The sequence below is a fragment of the Orcinus orca genome, chromosome 5, assembly GCF_937001465.1.
Source record: "Orcinus orca chromosome 5, mOrcOrc1.1, whole genome shotgun sequence".
In the NCBI taxonomy this organism is placed as follows: Eukaryota; Metazoa; Chordata; class Mammalia; order Artiodactyla; family Delphinidae; genus Orcinus; species Orcinus orca.
The window spans coordinates 54,545,379-54,568,242 of record NC_064563.1 but is presented as its reverse complement, the minus strand read 5'-3'; the positions used below and the strand labels follow the sequence as shown (position 1 = coordinate 54,568,242).

The window sequence follows — 22,864 nt, the reverse complement described above, 5'->3', positions numbered from 1 at the left end:
AGATCGCTTTCTCTAAGTGTTTTGACGATGTCTTTTCTTCCCCTGGTCTTTTTGGTTGTAAGTAGTAGTTTGTCTATTTTTGTTATATGTAACAGAAATAAATGTAAAAATGACTTTGCTGCTTGTTATTCCTCTATAGGATCAAGAAAAATTACCTGCTCTTCCTTTGAGTATCGATATATTTTTTTGAGTATTGATACCTGTTGATTGATATAGTAAGCAACTTATCAACAGTAAGCAACTCTGCTTACTATTCCTGTCTTGTCAGATTTTTTAAAAAGTAGCTTCATTGGGATATAATTTACAAACCATAATTTTCACCCATTTCAAGTGTACAATTTAAAAGTTTTTAATATTCACAGTGTTGTTTTTGTAGATTCTTACCAGTATATTTTTCTTTTCTCTTTCTACTGTGTGTGTCAACCCCCCTCCATATTACCATACTTTTAATGAATTTGGTTAGTACTGACAGTTTGGGGCAGATATATGTACAGTAACAAGGAACTTTTAGAAACTACTAACTTAAGGTACTTCCTGATTACTTTGTGGCTTTTTATTAACTTTATATTAGTGCTGTTTTAACGATGAATTGATCATCTGTGAACTATGCCCATGCGTCATTAGGCATAGCCTGTTTCTCATCCCTCCTATCCTTCCTTCCCCTAACCCTCACCCTCCACGCACATCCAGTTTAGCTTGTTTACCTTAAATATTACGTTGTTTCTCAAATGTGGCAGAACTGAACTCTGATGGTTCCACGAAGGCATTACTTTATGTACCTGAGACGCATCTGGAAATCATTGTTGTCTGCAGTAACTTTATAAAGAGAGCAGAGCCAGTATTCCATTTAGCCCAGTATCTTTTTTATTTGGGAAACCACCATTGATTATCTGGGTAATAAAAAAAATAACCATCGAAAGTGATGTCACTTATCCTACAAAATCCCATTTGGGGCAGCCCCAAATTATTGTCATTGAATACTTTTTAGCTGCAGGCCTCCAGCATCGAGAGTGGGGAGTGAGAGGTGGTGGATGAGGACTTTGACATAAAGTCTAAATGCCTTAACATCACCTGCCCTTAACCCTATGCACAGCTACACTGCACCTTTTTTCATTTCCTCAAACCTGCCATGGTTATGGAGATAAAATATAGTGGCTAGACTGAAGAGATATTTAGAATTTGACAGGACTTATTAATTGGTTGGATGTAGAGAGTTAGGGAAGGAGAATTGCTGAGGATGAGTTCCAGGATTCAGTTTATGCAGCTGGAGAGATGATGTTCCCAATTCATGCAGGAAGGAAACACAGGACAAGGAGATGTTTTGGGATTTGGAAGATGATGAATTCTATTTTGAGAATATTAAGTTCACCTAAAAGGGAAGTTCATAGGGAGCTGGGTATATAGATCTGAAGCTTAGTAAGAAGAATAAGGCTGGAAAGAGTTACTGAGAGCCCAGTAGATACTAGTGACTGGGAATCCAGAGATGGCCCCTGCCTTCAGGGAGCTCTCAGTCTTCCAGGGGAGACAGAGGGCAAGTGGAAAGGAATGTACTCAATGGTGGTATCAGCTGGGAGCCATAGCAACACCAAGGAAAGGAAACAGCTGCATGTATTATAACCATTAGAATGAATGAGATTACCCTGAGAGGTGAGTAGAGTCAGAAAGGAAGATCCTAGGATCCTGAAAAATACTAGCATGTAAATGCTGAGCAGAAGAAGAACAGCCTGAAAGAAGATTCCATCTCAGTGGTGAGGGAGAGAGGAGGAAATCTAGAGGACTGTGGGAACATGAAAGCCAAGAGAAGAGACTCTTAAGAAGAAGAGAGTCAAGCAATGAAAGGCTAAGTGACATAAGAGTGTGGAGGGGCCCTTTGGGTTGCACAAAATGCAGGCAGTTAAGAACTTTGGTGAAGGCTAGTAGAATGTAGCAGTGGAAGCCAGTTGTAGTGGGTTGAAGAATGAGCGAAGAGTGAAGAAATATAAGAAGCAAGTAGACAACTTTCTTAAGAAGTTGGCCTTGAAAAGGGAGTGAGAGATGGCGGGGTAGCCCAGCTGAAGTTGGGGTCCATAAACACTAGTCCATGCGTTTGGATGCTTTTTCCACACCCATGTTTAGAAAACTTGGGGTAGGGGCCAAGAAAGCAGATAGATGGATTGACCTGGACTGGGCCTTGCCAGGTAACTACAACAGGACAATGGGGTAAGTGAGTAGAGCTTTTCAGTGAGAGAGGAGTTAGGGTGATGGATCGTGTGCCCTCAGCTGGATGAATGGGTGTGAGGCCTGGGAGGGGCCGAGGGGTTGCTAACAGCCTGTGGGAGATGCAGTAGTTGCTGGGTATCAAAGGTGTTCTTGGATAAAAAGTGCCTTCACTGCTGTCCCACCAGATAGGATGGTGATTTCCTGGCTTTAATAATGAGTGGATCACAGGACAGGTCTGTAGCCATTTCAACACGAACCCTAAATCTGAGATGTTCTGCTCCTTTGGCAGGAGGATATGGTGCCTAAATCATTTATGTTGATTCATCCCACCAAAGGAAGATAAAAGTGGTATCTGTGTTGTTCTGGCTATATTACTTCCTTTTCTAGATTTACTTCTTTTGTTAAAATTGGTCAGAATTCATTTCTGTCCCTTCTAGTAAGTAGTTTGGTTAAGCGCAAGGCGAGCAGACTAGTTTCCAGATAATCAGGTTTCAATGAGGAACGTTTGTATAGTCTTGTGTACATCTGACTATGAAGACGGTAGCTCACAGGGAATGGAGAAAGCCGGGAATGTGAAGTTCAAGGATCATAATTTGAATCTCAGATCTACCACTTACACAGTATGACCCTCATCAGACCTCTTATTCATTTTGGATCATTGCTTCTTCAGCTGAAAAGAGGGTTAAAAATAATACCGTTTGCCCTGCAAGATTAGGAAGATCAAACAAGATATATATGTGGAAAATACTTTGTAATCTGGAAAGCTTTATGCACATGTTATTATCTGTTTTGCCCATACCGTGAGCTATTCCAAGTCTTATATTCATTCATTGCTCATTTGGTCCACAGACAGTTAGTTACTCAGAGCCCAGTAGATACTAGGAACCGTGGATCTTGAGATGGCCTCTCCCTTCAGGGAATTGAGAGTCTTCTAGAGGAGACAGAGGCCAAGTGGAAAAGAATGTTCTCAATGGACTCACCTAGATGCTGTGGAAGCACTCAGGAGAGGCATCTGAACCAGCCTGCAAGGTCAAGGAGGCTTCCTGGAGGAGGTGGCACCTGGGACAAAGAATGAATGACAAGAGTTAATCAGGCAAAGAAAGAAATTGGAGGACGGTAAACTCCAGAAGGAGCAGTCTGTTGGAAGGCTGAGACGTCAGAGAGCATGAAGCATGTTTGGTTCAGTCTAGCTGAGCAGGGCAATACAAATCCTTCAGAAGCTTGACTCAAGTCACAGGGAGAGAGAAGTGAGAAGTTGAGTGGAACATACATGTAACTGAGATGCTTGAGAATATTTTAAGTGGCAATAGGAAAAACCCACAGAAGCAGGAGAGGTTAAGGGAGTTGATTAATGGAGGGATGAGAGGAGGGTTGGAAGGAAGCACAGGTGGGAGACAGGAGAGGTGGGAGGAGGGGCACTCTTCTGGGGTTTTGGTGGGGAAGGAGGTAAACACACAGGGTGAGGTGGGGCGGAACGAGAGTGTTCTTTTCACAGTGAAGTAAAATACGTGAGGTCATTTTGTTTCCCCAGCGCCTATTTTGGTGCTCAGCACACTGCAGTTGCTCCATAAATACCCACTGAGTGAATTACATCATCCCGAGCCGCTTGAGAAACCCGCAGAGCAGCACGCCTGGAAGGCAGGATGGCTGGCCAGTCCGGCTGGCACACGCTGCCTCTCTCCAGTTCACCGAAATTTGGTGGCCTGTCTTTCAATCTGCCATTTCTTGTTAGCATTGATGCAATCCATGTGCTTCTGACCATCAGGGGTGTCACAGAGTCAGGTGTCAGTAGAACAGCTCTGTCCCTTTGTGACATTCATGGGAGTGGCAGTTTCTTGAGTGAGGACCAAACTAGTTCTTTTCCTGTGAGGCCGGCAGCCGGTCCACACCTACTGAGCAGAGTCCGCCTGCAGCTGAGACAATAGTGGTTTATCCTGCCTGTCAGGTCGTACTCCTTACACACTTCGACGTGGTTCAGAGCTGCATTGTAAGGAACGAATCTGCCCTGGAAACAGACTTGTGTGAGCATGCAGGGCATGAAGGAGGCCTGAGTTCTAGTCTCATCCCTGCTTCCTCTGTGGGATCCCGGGCCTCTCCTTCTCAGTGCATCAGAGGAGGTGGAACCAAATGATTACCTAGATCTTCACGTGTACTAGATGTCACTGACCAGGTTTTGTATCCATCGGTTTCATCAGTCTAAAGATTGTATCCTCATTTCTTACCCAGTGTCTGTTATCAAATACATGCGGCATACAGGTTTATTGAATTGGATTGCATTAGCTTCTGTTTTTTCTCAGACACACACACACACACACACACACACACTCACTTATGCACACCCAGAGTAAAATAGTGCCCACTGATGGTGCAGTTCACTATGTTCATTTAATTCATTTCTGCTCAACAAATGCTAAAGATATGAGACAGATCAGACTTGACTTCTTTCAGAGATAGCAAGGAGCTTAAAGCCACGGAAATAGAGAAGTCAGAAGAATTAGGAGGCTGTATCCAGGCCCAGGGAAGAAAAAGGGCTGTGATCACATAGTGAAACTAGCCATGGGGCTGTGATTAGAGAGGCTGGACACAAGTGTAACACATTGTCAGTCTGGGTTCCCAAGGAGCTCACAGCTCAGTAAGAGTGAAAGAAATGCAAACAGATAACTTCACTTTAGCGAAAAAATGCTGGGTTTGTATGATGGAGACCAAAGGAATGACAAATACACGGAGTTTTCTACTCCCACAGTTTGTCTGGCTTTGCGTAAACATGTCTGTTACTAGGTTTTACATTTTTAATTCACTTGGCTAGAGTGTCAGTGTTTGGTGATTGACATGCCTTTCTTATTAACGATACTAATAGTAACAGTAATATTTATAATATTGACTGTATTAAGTATCTTACTTTGTGTCAGATACTGGGTTAATTACTTTACATGCACTATTCTACCATCCTATTAAGTAAGATTAGCCCTGTTTTACAGATGAGAAAACTGAGGCTCAGAGAGACTCAAGCAATGTAAGTAAAGCAATGTAGTTACAAGACTAATAAGGGGGACTTCCCTGATGGTCCAGTGGTTAAGACTCCACGCTTCCAATGCAGGAAGCCTGGGTTCAATCCCTGCTCAGGGAACTAGATCCCACATGCCACAACTAAGAGCCTGCATGCCGCAACTAAAGATCCCACGTGTCTCAGCGTGCCACAACTGCGACCCAGCGTGGCCAAATAAGTAAATATTTTTTTAAAAAAGAAAGACTAATGAAGAGCAGAACCAGGATCAAGGGCCCATGTTCTTAACCCAGGTGGGCACTCAGGGTCTGTACCTTGGTTGCAGGTAAGCCAGAGGCGTGAGTGAGGATAGATTGGAGGCTGAAGATGGGGATCTTGTGACAGGGTGAACCCCATGGATTCAAAGTTCTCACCTAACTTTTAACTGACTAGCACTTTTCACTCAGCAAAGAGTTTAGAGTGCTTACAGTGTACATCGGTGGGAATGATCCAGCTTCCCGTCCCCAGAATCACAGAAGAAATGAGGCTCCTAACCCTCTGAGATGCAAGTGCCGCCAAACACTTAGAAACCCAGTGCTGGGAAGCTGAGTCAAGAGAGATGGCTACCTCTGTCTTCTGGGGGTGGGTGGGGAGAGCCAGGAGAGTTTTAGTCAAAGGCAATGTGGAAGGACTCCTCAGGCAGAGAAGTGGGGGAGGTGGGTATTTAAATGACAGGAGAAGATGCATGGGTGGGAGGAGGGCCAAGGCCACATGTACAGGTTGGTGCATAATTATAAATCAGACACCCATATGACCACTACTCAGGTCAAGAAACAGACCCGTGCCAGCCACGCCAGAAGCTGCTTCCACATGCCCCGTCTCAGTGCCAACCCCCTGATTCCCAGAGCAATCGCTATCTTTGTGTTTCTTCGTAGTTTTATCACCTGAGTGTCATCCCTAGACAGTAAAGTTTAGTCGTGCCTATTTTATTATTTTTCTATTTGATATGTATTTTGAGCCACCTTTAATCTACAGATTCTCTTGCATCCTTTTCCTTATAATTTTTTTGTTGAAGACCCCAGGGCTTTTGACTTGGAGAGTTGCCCACAATCTGGATTTTGCTGATTGCAACCTCATGGTACAGTTCAGTGTGTCCCTCTGCCTTCTGCGTGTCCTGTAAATTGGGTTGGGTCCAGAGGTCTTCTGATCAGAGGAAAATAAGTTGGGTCCAGAGGTCTTCTGATCAGATGAGGCCTCAATCCCTAGGACCTGTTAGACTAGGCAGGAGTGAATGAATGGAACTGGAGTAGGAGGTTGGGCTGTAAAGGCATTTTGAGGTCAGATCACAAAGTGCCTTGAATGCTGTAATAGTGAGCTTGAGCTGTGGTGTGTGTTTGTTTAGGTGGAAGGGAGTGAGGAGACTCGAGGAGGCCAACTTTGTAGGTTTTTGAGTCAAGGAACAACAAGTACCCTTTCCAGCCACATATCTATATAGGAATGACTGTTGGTCATGACGTTAAAAAGGTGAACTAATGAGTGTGAAATCTTGAAATAATATGCAGATGGTTGGTTATCATTTTCTGTAATACTATGATATAAGGTTGCTAAGAATTTCCTATAAATGCTTTATGAGTGAAACTATGTAATAGGGAATAGTAAGTTCATAATATACATACTTTTTCGAGGAGCATTATAAATAGTATAAGACTAGGTCTAGGGAGAAACATGGATCTTAAGTCAAGAAGTGTAAAAGGAACAAATCTAAGAAAGTTGTCTGTTGAAAGAGAGGGAGATATTACCTATTCTGCTTAAGAAATCTTAATTTCTTAAGATTCTTAAGTATTTCTAAAAGAAATACTCTTTTTCCAAATGGCTTATCAAAAACTGCTACCACCAGTAGAATTTAAACAGGGCAATGGACTCACAAGTATTATTTCTTAGAGTCTCGAGGAACTTCTTGACTTCATTATTCACCTTGTTTTACTTTTTAAAAGTAAGAAGGCCAGTTTATAATAGCAACTCACATGTACATAGCACGACTTTGGGCCAGATGTTATTTTTAGCATTTTATATGTTGACTGATTTAATCCTCAGAACAATCCGGTGTGGTAGGCATTACTACTCTCCCCATTTTCTAGACTGGAAAAGTGAAGCACTGAGAGGGTAAGTTACTCATGTAGGTTTACACAGCTGGTAAGTGGTAGAATGGAGATTCAAACTCAGGTAGTCATATGAGTCCACGACACTGTCTCAGCTAGAATCCGGGTGGTAGCTGGGCCAGTGACTCAGGTGTTTTCCTAATAGGAAGACTCCTCCATATCTGGTTTCAGTCTGAAATACCTGTTCTCTTGTCATTTCGCTGGGACTCATGTTTGAGCCCTGGCCCACTGCACACTGTCGCTGAATGACCGGGCACAGCGCCTGTGTTCTCTTGAGTCTCAGTTCACTCACCTCTGCTGTGGAGATGAAAGTAATGCCTCCTGGGGACTTCCCTGGTGGTCCAGCAGTTAAGACTCCGCACACCCAACGCAGGGGGCCCGTGTTCTATCCCTGGTCAGGGAACTAGATCCCGCATGCTGCAACTAAGACTTGGTGCAGCCAAAGAAATAAATAATTTTTTTTTAATTGCAAAAAAAAAAAAAAGAAAAGGAAAGAATGCTTCCTGTCTAAGGTATTCTGAAGCGCAAATGAGATCAAGCCTAGGAGAATGTGTTAAAAGAAGGAAAAGGCTATATGTTGGTTATAATTTTAATAATTATTATTATCTGTACTTATATATTTTTGAAGAACTTGTGAAATGAGTTCCACTATATTTTAAATGCTTAGATTCTTAGAATAAAGTAAGGGACTACCTAATTTGGAGAGTTAGATACCCGGTGCTAAGGAGGGGAAATTTTCAAATGAATTTATTAAGGCTTTCTTGTTTTAAAAGTTTAATTGAAGCAATTTTAATAGCTCCTCCAGGAAGGAAAACTCAAACAGAACTTCAGTTTTGATGACTGTTTTCCCCTTACCTGAGCATCACTACCATTAATAGTGGACACCCCAACTTTATAGACAAGAGCCATGGAGCATCAAGGCCCTCTTGGGAAGGTTAATTTCGTTGTCTCAAAAGAGGTCAAGTTTACTTTCAGTTCCAGTATGGGCCTATTTAACTTCATGTTTCTACTGAACGTTGAACTAATCCCTAAGCATGCCAGCAATTGGGGATGATAACTTTGACTGTAAGGGGAATCAGGTTGAAGTCTACAAATATGCTTTCCATGGGTGGGCGAGGGACGGTGGGGGACAAAACAGTTCAAAGTATCTTGCATATTGCCCTGTTAGTGGGTCACAAGTATTGGCTGAATTGAGAAAGAATAGTGAATTTTATTTGTTTGCAAGGAATGCAGAAGTCATTAACCACGACTGGATTTAAGGATATTAGCAAAGTGTCACATTTGGCAGCTTTTTTTTTTTTCTTCGATTGTTTGTTTTAAATGAAATATTTCAAAAATAGAGAGGAATATTTAGGGAAAAAAACCCTATGTACCTATACCACCCAGATTGAAAGAAAATGTTACTGATATATTAAGTCCTCTTTGTACCCTGTCCTAATTGCATAATTAGAGGGTACCCACCCTCTTTCCGTAAAGGTAACCACGCTTCTGAAGTTGTTGTATATTATTTCCTTGATTACTTTTTCTGTCATACTTCTACATATGTTTACGTTAATAGACAACATACAGGATTGTTTGTTTGTTTTTTTAATTCTAAATACAAACTGTAAGCTGACTTTTTTTTCACCAAACTTTGTGTTGAGATTTATTCATGTTGATACATGTAGTTCTGATCCACTTATTTTCTCTGCTGTATAGTGGCTTATTAAAAATATAATCCAGTTATCCATTCTCTGATGAATGAACATTTTGATTGTCGAGTTTCCTTTACTATGAACACTGCCTCAGTGCCCATTCCTATATGTTTTCTTATACTCCCATGGATGAGTTCTTTGTGAATATACTTAGAGGAAGAATTGCTGGGCAGTAGGTTATACCATCTTCAAGTTTATTACATACTACCAAATTGCTTTCCAAAAGGTTATTTCAATTCATACTTCTACCAAGGAGTGAATGAGAGGTCTAGTACCTTACCAATACATTTTAATTTCAGACTTGCAAAAATTTTACTAATCCAATGGATTTGAAAAAGTATCTTATTGTTGTTTTAATATTACTTCCCTGATTACTGGAAAGGTTGAGAACGTTAAAGGTTTACTGGAAATTCAGAATTTATCTTTTGTGAATTGCCTATATATTGCCAGGCCTATTTTCTATTGTTTTGGATCTTCTTCTTCTATAATTATAATTCTTTATATATTCTATGTGTATGTTCTCCAAATCTGGGCTTGCCTTTTAATTTTGCCATTTGCCTAGCAATTAAATTTTAGTGTAGTTGAATTTATTACCTTTTCCTTTAAGGTTTGTGCTTTTTATGTCTTAAGATTCATCCCTGACCCTGAAGTCATAAAGACATTCTTCTATATTTTATTGCAAAGGTTGACATCTTTATAATACTTTTTATGACTTTAATCCACATGGAAGTTCTTATGGAAACTGTGAGCTAGGGAACTAATTTTATTTTCTATTTCTTTATAAATTTCCAATTATATTTCTTTATGAATTTCCAATGGTCCCAGCATTGTTTATTGAAGAGTTCATTCTTTCTTCACTAACTGTTTTTCATGCCAGTTTTATCATACACCAAGAACCCATGTATACATAGGTTTGTTTTGGGTTCTCTGTTTGGCTCTAGTTGTCTGTTTCTGTGCCAGTACTGTACTATTTTAGTTTCTCTAGCTTATAATATTCTTGATATCTGGTTGGATAAGACTTATATGCTTATTCTTAGTTATTTTCTGTTATGAAGTTAGGATCATATTGTCAAGTTCTGTGAGAAATTCTTTGGAATTTGAATTAGTAGATTAGCTTGGGGAAAGCAACATATACTCATTTATTCAGTTCCATATTTATTGAATTTCAGGATGTTGTTTCACTGTCTTATGGACTCTGTTTCTAATGATAGTTTAATGTCATTAATTTGCTTTTTCTGAATATTAACAGGACATTTTTCTCAGGCCGCTTTTAAGATTTTCTTTCTTTATACTTCAGCAGCTTGACTTTAATATCCCTAGGTGTGCTTTTCATTGCATTTATTCCTGCTTGAGATTCACCAAACTTCTTCTGTCTGTATTTATTTCTTTCAGCAAGTTTTTTTTATTGAAGTACAGTTGGTTTACAATGATGTGCCAATCTCTGCTGTACAGCAAAGTGACTCAGTTGTACACACATACACCTTCTTTTTTTAATATCCTTTTCCATTATGGTTTATCCCAGGAGACTGGATATAGTTCCCTGTGCTCTACAGTAGGACCTTGCTGTTCATCCATTCTAAATGTAGTAGTTTGCATCTACCAACCCCAAATTCCCAGTCCATCCCTCTCCCTCCTGCTCTCCCCATTGGCAACTACAAGTCTGATCTCTATGTCTGTCTTTCACCAAACTTGATAACTTTTTTAGCCATTATTTCAACCTTTTTTCCCCTCATTTTCTCTCTTGAACTCAAATTATGTGAATGTTAGATCTTTTGATATCATCACATAGGTCACTGAGGCTCTGTTCGTCTTTTAGAAATCTTTCTACCCCTTTATTTGTTCTTCACTTTGGATAATTTCTATGGATCTGTCTTCAAGTTCACTGACTCTGTCATTGCCATTTTGATGTTAAGCCCATCCAGTGGATTTTCCTTTTTTTCTGCTGAGATTTTCTACTTGCTCATTCATCAGAAACATATTTTCCTTTACATACTTGAGCATGTTATAATATTTGCCTTAAAATCTTTGTCAGTTAATTTCTGCATCTCAGGATGGGCCTCCACTGATGGACTTTTCTCCTCAAAATGGATCACATTTTCCTGTTTCTTCTATGTCAAATAAGTTTAGATGATATTGTAACATATATTCTAGAGACTTTGGATTCAGTTATGTTCTATTCAAGAGTTCATTTATTTGTTTGTTTTAGGAGGCACTTAACTTGGTTGGACTCATACTTCAAACTCTATATTTCCTGTGGTGGGCAGTGGCAAAAATCTCTGCTGAAGTCATTTTAGTACTATCTGAGTGCTTTGGAGTGTATCCCATTCCTACATGGTTCAAGGATCAGCCTAAGCAGAACTTGGTGCTCCCTTTGTGTGGCCCTCTCCTTTCCAGGATTTCCCAATTTACTTTTAAGCTGTTGTAATTGCCACTGAAACTGTTTCCTGGGTCTTCAAGCCAGTACAATTATGGATTTTCTTTCTGAGTTGTAGGCACCCCACTTGGCATGGACTAGGTGTGCCCTGAGACAAAAACAGTGCCATTACTTTCTTCCAAATGTTGATTCCTTTCCGGTTTCTGCTTGCTTTTCTGATTGTTCTTCAGTCAGCTATTTTATACATTTTGTCCAGAATTTATAGTCATCATCTGTGGGATGGCTGACCTAATAGGAGCTACACCTCTATTACTGAAAGCTGGAAGTTGTGATCCCAGATAATTTTTTCTTTTTTTTTTGCGGTACGCGGGCCTCTCACTGTTGCGGCCTCTCCCATTGCGGAGCACTGGCTCTGGACGCACAGGCTCCGTGGCATGTGGGATCTTCCCGGACCAGCGTACGAACCCATGTCCTCTGCATCGGCAGGCGGACTCTCAACTGCTGCGCCGCCAGGGAAACCCCCAGATAATTTTTATATAAAGTTTCTTATTTTTGTGGTTTCCACAGTTTATGCAGTTTCTTTCCAGAGCTGCTGGGTATACTTCTTCGAGTCTCTTTGAAACAGATTGTGCAGCTCTTTGAGGCTCCATGTTTTTGTAGAAGTCCCACCTTTAGGCCCCTGCCTCCCATAGTCCTGGGATCATGTCTCCTGACAGTCACCTGGGGACAGAAGAGTAATCCCAGACCCTTTATCCACGATCAAAACCCTTTGGGCAAAGCTGATATTGACACTATGTATAAAATAGATAACTAATGAGAACCTACTGTAGAGCACAGGGAACTCTACTCAGTGCTCTGTGGTGACCTAAATGGGAAGGAAATCCCAAAAAGAGGGGATATGTGTATACGTATAGCTGATTCACTTTGCTGTACAGCAGAAACTAACACAACATTGTAAAGCAACCATACTTCAGTAAAAATTAAAAAAAAAAAAAAAAAGCCCTTTGGGTCCCTTTAGCTTTAGTTCTAGTATACCCACCTGACTTTATTTCTTTACTCTTGGAAGCTGGAAGCCTTTCCTCATTATTGTTTTTGTTGCTGCTGCCTCTGTTTTTATCCTTGACTAAGTATTTTCAAAAAATGTTTACAATTTATTAAGCAGTTCCATGTTTGTAGTGGGAAATGGGCACCTGCGTTAGCTTAATCCATTTTGTTTTCAGACATCTGCAGCAGTGTCTTCTATAGTGGGAAACAAATAGACCACCCCCAGAATACTACTCTGGCTGCTAATTGCTGTACTCAAGGGGGGACTGACTTCTGATACTGATACATGGACTTTGGACAGAGGACTTGTAGCTCTTAGAATAGCTAACAGCGTAGCCGGAACTGACATGATTTCAACATCTACTATAGCCCAGGCTCGAAGCTACTCACTTTATATCACTTAAATTCTTACAATTCCTTACTTTAATAGTATTACCTCCACTTTACACATTAGAACAGAGACTTTAAAGAGCTATAACCTTGCTTCAGCACAAGGAGCATCAGAATTCAAGCTGTTTGACTCACAAATCACATACCTTCCATGGTACTCTTCTGTCTCAACAAATTTTTTCGGTAATTATATAGATGAGTAAAAAATTCAGATTTTGCTGTGTTTCCCAGCAGTTAAGGCAAAATTTGAGAGCTCTTTGGCACTGGAGAAATGTCTGGAGTTTACACATGTATGTTTGCCAGTTTCATTCTTTTCATAGGTGAAATTCATGGGTTATCAGTGAAAATACTTTCCATGCTGCCTAAACTCACACTAATGGAGGTTGTTTGCCAATTCCTTTGGAGGACAGTGAAAAAAAGGAATCATAGAATTTTACACAGCTGGACAGAATTTTAATGATAAAGTCTGTATGTGAGAACACAGTTTCTTCTAGTTAAAAGGGATGGCCATCATAAGATGCGAAGAACAGTTTTAAGAAAGAAAGAAGCAAGAGTAGAAATGATTATATTAAAACCCTTGAATTAATATCTGTAAATTCTTTTACTTTATAAATTTATTTATTTTTGGCTGCGTTGGGTCTTCATTGCTGCACACGGGCTTTCTCTAGTTGCGGTGAGCGGGGGCTACTCTTCGTTGCGGTACGTGGGCTTCTCATTGCGGTGGCTTCTCTTGTTGTGGAGCACAGGCTCTAGGCGTGCAGGCTTCAGTAGTTGTGACACACAGACTCAGTAGTTGTGGCTCACGGGCTCTAGAGCGCAGACTCAGTAGTTGTGGCGCACGGGCTTAGTTGCTCCGCAGCACATGGGATCTTCCTGGACCAGGGCTCGAACCCCGTCCCCTGCTTTGGCAGGCAGATTCTTAACCACTGCGCCACCAGGGAAATCCTATAGATTCTTGATCAACATGTATTCTTATCAAAAGCAACATTGTGCTCAATAAAAAAATCTTTATTTACTATTCTGAGCCAGTGAAAGAATTTTTTCTTAAAGTCATTTTAATAGAGATTATCCTGGAGAAATATTTATCTTGTTCATATATTGCTCACCTACTGAATCATTGGTGTTCTAAATCTCCCTTAGTAAGAAAAATGTTTATATCACTTAACATAATTTGTTAGCCAGAATAAAGAGTGTTTCTATAAATTTAAGTGCAGTTAGCTGCTTCTCCTAAAGACCCATCACAATGCATGCATATTCTATTCTTGGCCATGAAAAATTGAGTACTCATTTAACACTGAAGGATATTATTTTTAGAAGTTTGACCGCAGTGTATAGCAATATTAGTTATCTTTCTTTTTTTATTTTTATTTTTTTTAACATCTGTATTGGAGTATAATTGCTTTAGAATGGTGTGTTAGTTTCTGCTGTATAACAGAGTGAATCAGCTATATGTATACATATATCCCCATATCCCCTCCCTCTTGCGTCTCCCTCACGCCCTCCCTATCCCACCCCTCTAGGTGGTCACAAAGCACCGAGCTGATCTCCCTGTGCTATGTGGCTGCTATCCCTCTAGCTATCTATTTTACATTTGGTAGTATACATAAGTCCATGCCACTCTCTCACTTCGTCTCAGCTTACCCTTCCCCCTACCTTATCTTTCTTTTCATAAAGAAGAATTTTTCCTTTGGGATCCTTATTGGATTTAAGTCAATTTAGTGGCTGTACAAAGTCTCTCACTCATCATATCTAATAAACTTATTAACAAACTTTGAGGTCAAGAGGGGCCCTCTTTTTTTTTTTTCAGTACACGGCCTCTCACTGTTGTGGCCTCTCCCGCTGCGGAGCACAGGCTCCAGACGCGCAGGCTCAGCGCCATGGCCCACGGGCCCAGCCGCTCAGCGGCATGTGAGATCTTCCTGGACCGGGGCACGAACCCGTGTCCTCTGCATCGGCAGGCGGACTCTCAACCACTGCACCACCAGGGAAGCCCCTAATTTCAGTTTTAAATGAGGAAACTGAGTACTAAAGTCCAGGTTAGTAAGGCAAAAATAGGAGCAAACCAGGCTGACTGCCATCAGATTGCTGTGTGACCTTGAGCAAGTCACCTAAGCTGTCTGTGTCCTCAGTGTCCCTGTCTATGAAAAAGGAGATAAGAATAGCACCCGCTCCATAGGGCCTTTGTGAGGGCAGATTGAGTTAATGCATGCAAAGCACCCGTATCACTGCCTGGAACATGGTAAGCACTATTCGAGTTTACTTTGTATTATTACCATTACTATTGCTTTTTATCATTACTGTTAACTTCAGCACAAAATGGACTTCTGCAAGAGGGGAGACGGCTCAGTGGTTCATGCTGGTTCTGACACTGTCCGAGCGCTCGTTTCCTGGATCATAGAACCTGAGCTAAGGTAGGCTTTACTGAGAGCAGCAAGAGGAAGGGGAGAAGAGAAGAGAGGCAGGAAAGCATGGGAGGTGGTGCATTACCTGGCCGGCCCAAAATCAGACAGTGGCTTGGTCGCATAGGACAGCTTCCAGATTGGCTGTGTGGGACCAGTGTGCTCAGCACAGGCAGGCGAGGAGAGGGGAGAGGGGTACGTCTTCCATGCTCACAGGTTGTGTGGCTTGATTCCCCACGCTCCCCTCACCCCCCCCTTTCTCCCCCCACCCCCCAACACACACACACAACTCCTGAGGAAGCCAGGTTCCAGCCCCTGGTGCTGAACTTCCTCAGAAGCCTCAGGATGAGCCAGTCCTTCTGTCAGTCTGGCCAGAGGTGGGTGGGGCTGGGTTGCTGGAGCCGTGAGAGCTCCTGCTGGGTTGCACCCTGGACACTGTGCTGAAGCCCTGCCCTCAGCCAGGAGGAAGCCAAGATGGTTTGGTGGCATTAGGAGAAGAGGTGAGAGTGGCGGTGATGGGGGTCTCTGCTGAGCCAGCGGCAGAGGCCAGGGAGCCATCTGGGGGCAGCCCATGCACTGGGACCAGCCCCACCGCTCACAACTCTGTAGCCTCAGTAAGGTGCTGTGGCTCCGTGTCTTGGATTCTAAATGAGATTGTCCTGAGGATTAGAAGTGATACGTGTAATGTGCCTTCAGTGCTTGGCTCAGAGTGGGTACTCAATAAATGACCTGATATTTTCCTATCCACTCATATTTGAAACAGACATCAGTTTCTCTTAACACTTGTATTTGCCTCTGGAAATGAAATATCTGTTTGAATTCGAAGATATGACTGAGATGAACTAGAAGAAGCTGATACTATTGTAAAGAGGGTAATATTTAACCCTAGAACACGTCAAGGGAAATGACTAAGAAAGCTTATGGCAGAGAACAGAGGCCATCCAAGGAGGTCAAAGGATTTAGAGAAAATCATGAGAACTGATTTTCATGCTAAAAATTGCTTTTGTAATTGTAGATTCGGCTTTATTTTTAGCTAGGGGAAAAAAGAGAGCATGATTTCCAACTTCTGTTCTGTGGACACAGGGAGTCCAGATTATTTAGCACCATCGTCTCCAATCTCGACACCCCAGGGAAAAAAGCAGAGTCAGTGCTAGGCCAAATCGGGGCTTTGGGATGAAACCAAGAAAGAAGGATGAGAAAGTGGGAGATTGCTGGGCTCTGGGGGCTTCAAGACCAAATTAGATATGAAGCTCCAAAGGAGGGTAGTGTTTGTGAATTAAACGTCTATCTCTTGGAACCATGTAAGTAATAGCAAGGCTGTCCTGTTTGCATTTTACGGAGGAGAAACCCTGGAGGCTGTTAGTTGCCTAGGTTACGCTGATAATAAGGAAAGAATGAACTTAGGTCATCTGACCTGTCCTCTACACCGATGACATTTAATTATCTATTCAAGGCTCATGATAAGCCCTCCAGCGATATTTGTGGAACCGATGTTCTCTTTAAAAAATTCAAAGATCCAAGTAAACATTGAGTCGTTGTTTTTTTTTTTTTTTTTTGATATGTTACTTTCTCAAAATATATAAACTGGAATGTAAAATATGATAATATCATTTACTTTATTCAAAGTCAGCTAAACTCCAGAAATAATTATCCAAGGCTTACTATGTCACTGGAGATTGAGTTTAGTACTTGAAAACACATTTATGATTTTTTGCATTTCAGGGAGCATCAAATCAGTTCCGTACAAATCACTGCTGTATAATATGTTTGGGGGAGGTTACGTAGTATGGATCTGCCAATTAATTTCATCAAAATGAGAAATGGGAAGACAAGAAATTCCCATGACTCAGTTTGGTTTTAAATGATCTAAGTATAATTCATTTCATATTCATACAGTGTGATTTTTGGTTTAGAAATCCATTGCATTTATTTCCCTTGGTAAACAAACATCACATATTGAAAAAAATATGGGGGAAACTTTCTAACTTACGTTAGAAAGGGAAGCAAGAAGTGAATCACAGTCATCTTCACAAAATGAAAGTTGAGGGGTGTTTTTTGTTATTATTGTTCCTTTTTGAATTGTTTTATTCTAAGACTATGTGAAGAAGTAAGTGTCCTTCCGTCCTGCCACCCCTAGTTCCACCTCCGGCTGGTTAAAGAGCTGGACTTTGGAGTCAGATCAAGCAGGGTCAGGTCCAACTCTATCACTTCCAGCCGTGTGGCCCTGGACAAGTTGCCCACGCTCTCTAAACCTCTCATCTTGAAAATGGAGGTAACAATAAGACCCAGCTCCTAAGGTTGTTGTGAGGAGTCAATGAGATCATGCGATTAATCTCTTTGTATAGTGCGTGGCAGGTAGTACATATTCAGCAAATATTAGCTAATGTTAATATTTTAATGTTAATAGTTGTAGTTGATATTATTATTCTTGTATTTTGGCTAAGGCAATGTTTATGCGTGTATCTGGGAAGGAAAATATCTGCTCCCTTTGATGTTCTGCTTCCCAATCATGTTGAAAACTAAGATCAGAAGGAAATTCTAAATTTCTCTGATTTCACCAGTAAATAACTGGAGGTAATTAAATATTCCCTGCAAAGAATTTTAATTCTAGTATTTAACCCCAGAAAAAAACAAAGCGTATTTACTTCCCGGATACAGATGCAAATAGAAATAAAACACAGCTGCTGTTATTGCTCCATGGGCACCGTCTCTACTTGGTACCAAAAGAGATAATGATCTTGCAGTATAATTTTATAAGGAGGTAACAAAATCAATGATATCTCAAGTGTAAACACTGCAAGACCTTATCGCATTGCTGGTTAAGATAGGCTGTAACTGTGACAGCTGCTCACCGACCATTATATATTATTTTAGATGAAAGAAAACATGGACTAATAAATTATGATTTGACAACATAAGAGTGTTGGTGGCCTTACAGCTTCATATTCAAGAATGAAACCAGCAATACACTTGTTGGATGAAAAGTCAACACAAAGCAACCATGCACTCAAGTGAAGGCAGTGATGGACAAATAATTTGGTTCATTTCCCATTAATAAAAATGGTAAGGTCTTCACAAAAGCATAAACAAATCTGCAAAGGCTTTGAGTCAACTGAAATTCCATGTAACCTTAGAAACTATTATGAACCATAAAAATAAAAGGCTAAGATAAAGTTTAGGATGCTGTCAGGATGTGTTGTTTCCTTAATTGTAATGACAGTGGAACCAGTAGGATCCCTTCAAAGGGTGATGATTAAAGAGTATCTATTGTTATGGAACTTCAACTCCATATAAATGATCAATTTATAGACATTCAAGCCCACAAAATAAAATCAATAATTACGAACCTCTATAACCAAGTCCATGAGATTTCAGAGCCAGACAAATCTGCTTTATAAATTCAACACTGACACAACTGGAGTGACCTTGGACAAGTTATTTAACTAAATAATCAAAGTTTTGAATGCAGATCATTCAGAATCATAAGTACCAAGTAGGATCATTATGGGTACTAAATAACATAACTGAGCTCAAATGGTGCTTAGCACATAGTAAACACTTGAGGATAAATGATAAGAGGATTCCTTTCTGTTTCTTTTCTCACTCTTCCTTAAGCTTTTCACAAATTTATATCCTTCTGTTCTCCTGATCTGAAATGGGATTTTTTTTTAGCTTGATCCGATGACTATTTATTCCAATTAGCTTGCAATGTATAAATTACTCTGTTCTCTGTATATCTTAAATTCAACATGCATTTTTAACATTAACAGTCCCAAAGGAAAGTCATTTGGAGTAACCCTTGTTTTCCTTTGCTATGCTGAGAAAGTTAACTGAGTTAGCCATTAGACTGTTTAATGAATGGAAAATACCTAACGTCTTGACAAATTCACAAGCAGCAATGATGTGATGTAATTTCTTACTTGTTTTTCCTTGTTTCATTTCCTCTAAGTTTTTCATTACCTTGTATTTTAAATAAAGTAAACCCTGGCTCATAGTTGGCATCTAATAAGTATTTGTTGAACTGAGAGGGAAGGAAATAAATGTTTTAATTATGGCAATGGCTCCATGAGAATGAATCCATGAATATGAATTCATATGAAAAACTACTTCAGTTAATTTCTTGGGATAGGAGAAGGGTTAACTTGATTACATTATAAGGGGAAGCTGAACAATTTATAGCATCTTTTATTTACATTTAGTGTTTTAGTGTTAAAGGGACCCTAGAGATGAAATGGCTCAGCCTCCTTAATTTATAGAGGAGGAAACCAGAGCCCTGAGTTTAAACGGCTGAGCTGCAAGAAGAATTCATTTCTTTTTCTTTGCATTTGAGTCAGCTTCTAAAGGGACTTGCTCAAGGGCACTGGTTTTACTAAAACTTCCATCTATTCTAGGGGCACTTACATATCTACAAAAAATATACAGAAGTTAAAGACCATGGTTAAGAACATCAGCTTTTGGATCAGAGAGACCTGGTTTCAAATCCCTTCTCCACTTACTAGTTATGTGACCTTGGACAGATTGTCCAAAGTATTCATCAAATTACCTGATCTCTCCATGCTTCAGTTTCCTTATCTATAAAGAGGCGATGACAAATCCTGTCTTCCTCGAAATGGAAATAACCAACCTTCATAGATTTATTATTGATAATAAATGTGATGAGGTATATAAAGGTTTATCACCAAGCCAGGTGATAGTAAGCAATCAGTACACATTAACTGTTATTATAAAATGAATTAGAAGTGGGAGAGAACGTTGAAGGGAAGTGATATAGGCGAGGCTAGTCCTATATTTTGCTAATAGGAGGCCACAAATTTGGCTCCAAGCTTCCTTATAGCCAACATGGGGGAGGAAATGTGATTGACTACACAGTTCACAGACAGGTTCGACATATTGATTTTACATGCCTGGCCAAACCAGAACCTCCCTCCTCTACTCCCATCTTTGTATTTCCATACAATTTCTCTTTCTACCACACATGTTAGTATAGGTTTGAGAGACTTGTTGAGTTACAATAGGGCTCCCCAAGTCTGCCCAAGACTCTGTCCTAGCATTTCTCACAGAGACCAGCCCACCCCTGCTTCTTGATAGCACCTGTAGGAGAGAACCCAGCTAAGTGTTTTCCGCTCAGCACATGCCATTCTCAGGAAGGCCAAGACCGTGGAGGAGGCCAGGGATGAATTTGGGGTCGTGTAGCATATCTCCATCCCCTACATCAGGCACTCCTTAATCGTGGGAACCAGTGTCTTTACATATTCACTCATTCCATCTCACAGTGAGTAGGTGGTGGATGCTCTGTAAATGTTTGTGATTTGCAGTAATAAATGAACGTATGTGGAGGAGTTACTGGTACGGAAGCCCTCGCATTTTTGGGTCTGGTTGTAACGGAGAGATTATTTCAGCCTGTACCGATTTTTTAGCCAACTCCAGTGACAGCATTCAAGGCTTAAATCTTGGTATTTTATATGAAAAATAAAATCTCTGTGGACTCTTATTTCCTGGGTTCTGATGTGCAATGACCTGTGTTATTAAATGTCGGAATGAAATAGAACCAGTTTTCCTAAAAAAGGAGAGAAGTGCAGTTCTTGCACTTCTGGTATCTTTCAGAATAGGTATACTAATTGGTTACCTTCCAGGACAGGTATGTCACTATAACTCACATAAAGTCATGGCCAAATCTCATATCTCAAAAAGATAGTATATGGTTTGCTGGGGATATCACCTATAGGGGAAATGTAGAAAGGTTATGCTACATAAAAATACTTTTTAAATCTGCATCTTGAAATTATTGTAAAATATCCTAAATTTTCTGTAGAAAATATTCAAAGTTGCTTATTTTAGCTGGTATTCTTTCTTCCCATGTATTTGTTAGAGTCAAGAATCAATTCCTTTTCTCTGGATAATGATTCCCAAACCCATCTACCTTGAGTCTCTCCTCACTTACCCAAGTTAATAAAATCGGATGAAAGATAATATTGGCATTTAGTCAGTGTGGTGTGTCTTTTTCTTGCTTGTTTTCTTACTTGAGATACAAGTAAGTATCTCATTCCAATTTAATTTACAAGCTAGGAATCCTTTAAATGTTAAACTCAAAATAAATTAAAAGGTTGTTTGAGGTAACTGGGGCTCACATAGAGCTAGTTGACTTGTTTCCGTATGCTATACCTAAGCCTGGATTTAAATAGTAAAATAGGGTTTTTGGGTTTTTAAAAAATTAATCTTTATTGGAGTATAGTTGATATACAATGCTGTGTTAGTTTCAGATGTTTAGCAAAGTGAATCAGTTATACATATACATATAGCCACTCTTTTTTAGATTCTATTCCCATATAGGTCATTACAGAGTATTGAGTAGAGTTCCCTGTGCTATACAGTAGGTCCTTATTAGTTATCTATTTTATACATAGTAGTGTGTATACGTCAATCCCAATCTCCCAATTTATCCCTTCCCTCCCCTTTTCCCCCTTGGTAGCCATAAGTTTGTTTCCTACACCTGTGACTCTATTTCTGTTTTGTAAATAAGTTCATTTGTACCGATTTTTTAGATTCCACATATAAGCAATATCATGTGTTTGTCTTTCTCTGTCTGACTTAACTTCACTCAGTATGATAATCTCTAGGTCCATCCGTGTCGCTGCAAATGGCATTATTGCATTCTTTTTTCTATTTGACCAAAATAATAAGTCTAGTAACCCGTTTCTTCTTTCCTTTGCTTTTACCCTGTCTCAAGCCAACATGTCACTGAAAGATGAGCCAAGAGTAAATACCTCTGCACTGCAGAAAATTGCTGCTGACATGAGTAATTTGATAGAAAATCTGGACACGCGGGAGCTCCACTTTGAGGGAGAGGAGGTGGACTACGAAGTGTCTCCCAGCGATCCCAGGATACGGGAAGGTAAAGACTGATGGTCTGAGTGAGGAGAAGAGAGTGTATCAGGGTTGCTTGGCAGAGCACAGATTTGAAATAACCGGCAGATGATTGATCATCCTTGCTGATGTCACAACACTGAGCTCATTTTCATTAGCTGTTTTCTTGTTGTAGCACGTTATGATTCTTAAAAAAGATGCCTGCTGGGGCTTCCCTGGTGGCACAGTGGTTGAGAGTCCGCCTGCCAATGCAGGGGTCGCGGGTTTGTGCCCCGGTCTGGGAAGATCCCACATGCCGCGGAGCGGCTGGGCCCGTGAGCCATGGCCGCTGAGCCTGCGCGTCCGGAGCCTGTGCTCCGCAACGGGAGAGGCCACAACAGTGAGAGGCCAGCGTACCGCAAAAGCAAAAACAAAAAAAAAAAAAGAAAAAGATGCCTGTAAAAAGCAAGTTATGCTAATATCATTGTATTCTTGAAATAACTTTGTTTACTTATTTATTTTTTAGTGTATATCCCTTTCTCTGCTATTTATAAGACTCAAGGATTTAAGGAGCCTAATACACAGACGTATCTTTCCGGCTGTCCAATAAAAGTTCAAGTTCTGGAAGTGGAGCGCTTAACATCTACAAAAAGGGTCAGAGCATTTATAGACTCAACTTGTATCCGTCAATATATACGATTTAACACATTGCCTTGCAGTTTCTTTCCTCCTAACTATGACTATGCTTTTAACTTTCGGTTTGTGTTTTTGTTTATCAC

At 40.4% G+C, this 22,864-nt stretch overlaps 1 protein-coding gene and 1 long non-coding RNA gene across 10 annotated transcripts in view; both read left to right on the top strand.

The window, feature by feature from the left end:
- The window catches only part of LOC125964393 (uncharacterized), a 602,357-nt gene that overhangs the window by 461,413 nt on the left and 118,080 nt on the right, over positions 1-22,864 (top strand). The gene's annotated exons all lie outside the window — the stretch shown is intronic.
- PLD1 (phospholipase D1) overlaps positions 1-22,864 on the top strand; it is a 201,834-nt gene that overhangs the window by 60,890 nt on the left and 118,080 nt on the right. For all 9 annotated transcript variants that reach the window (XM_033429529.2, XM_033429527.2, XM_033429525.2 and 6 more), the window contains exons 2-3: positions 21,970-22,134; positions 22,612-22,739. In XM_033429529.2, coding sequence (XP_033285420.1) covers positions 21,970-22,134; positions 22,612-22,739 — 293 coding nt within the window. The remainder of the gene's footprint in view (positions 1-21,969; positions 22,135-22,611; positions 22,740-22,864) is intronic.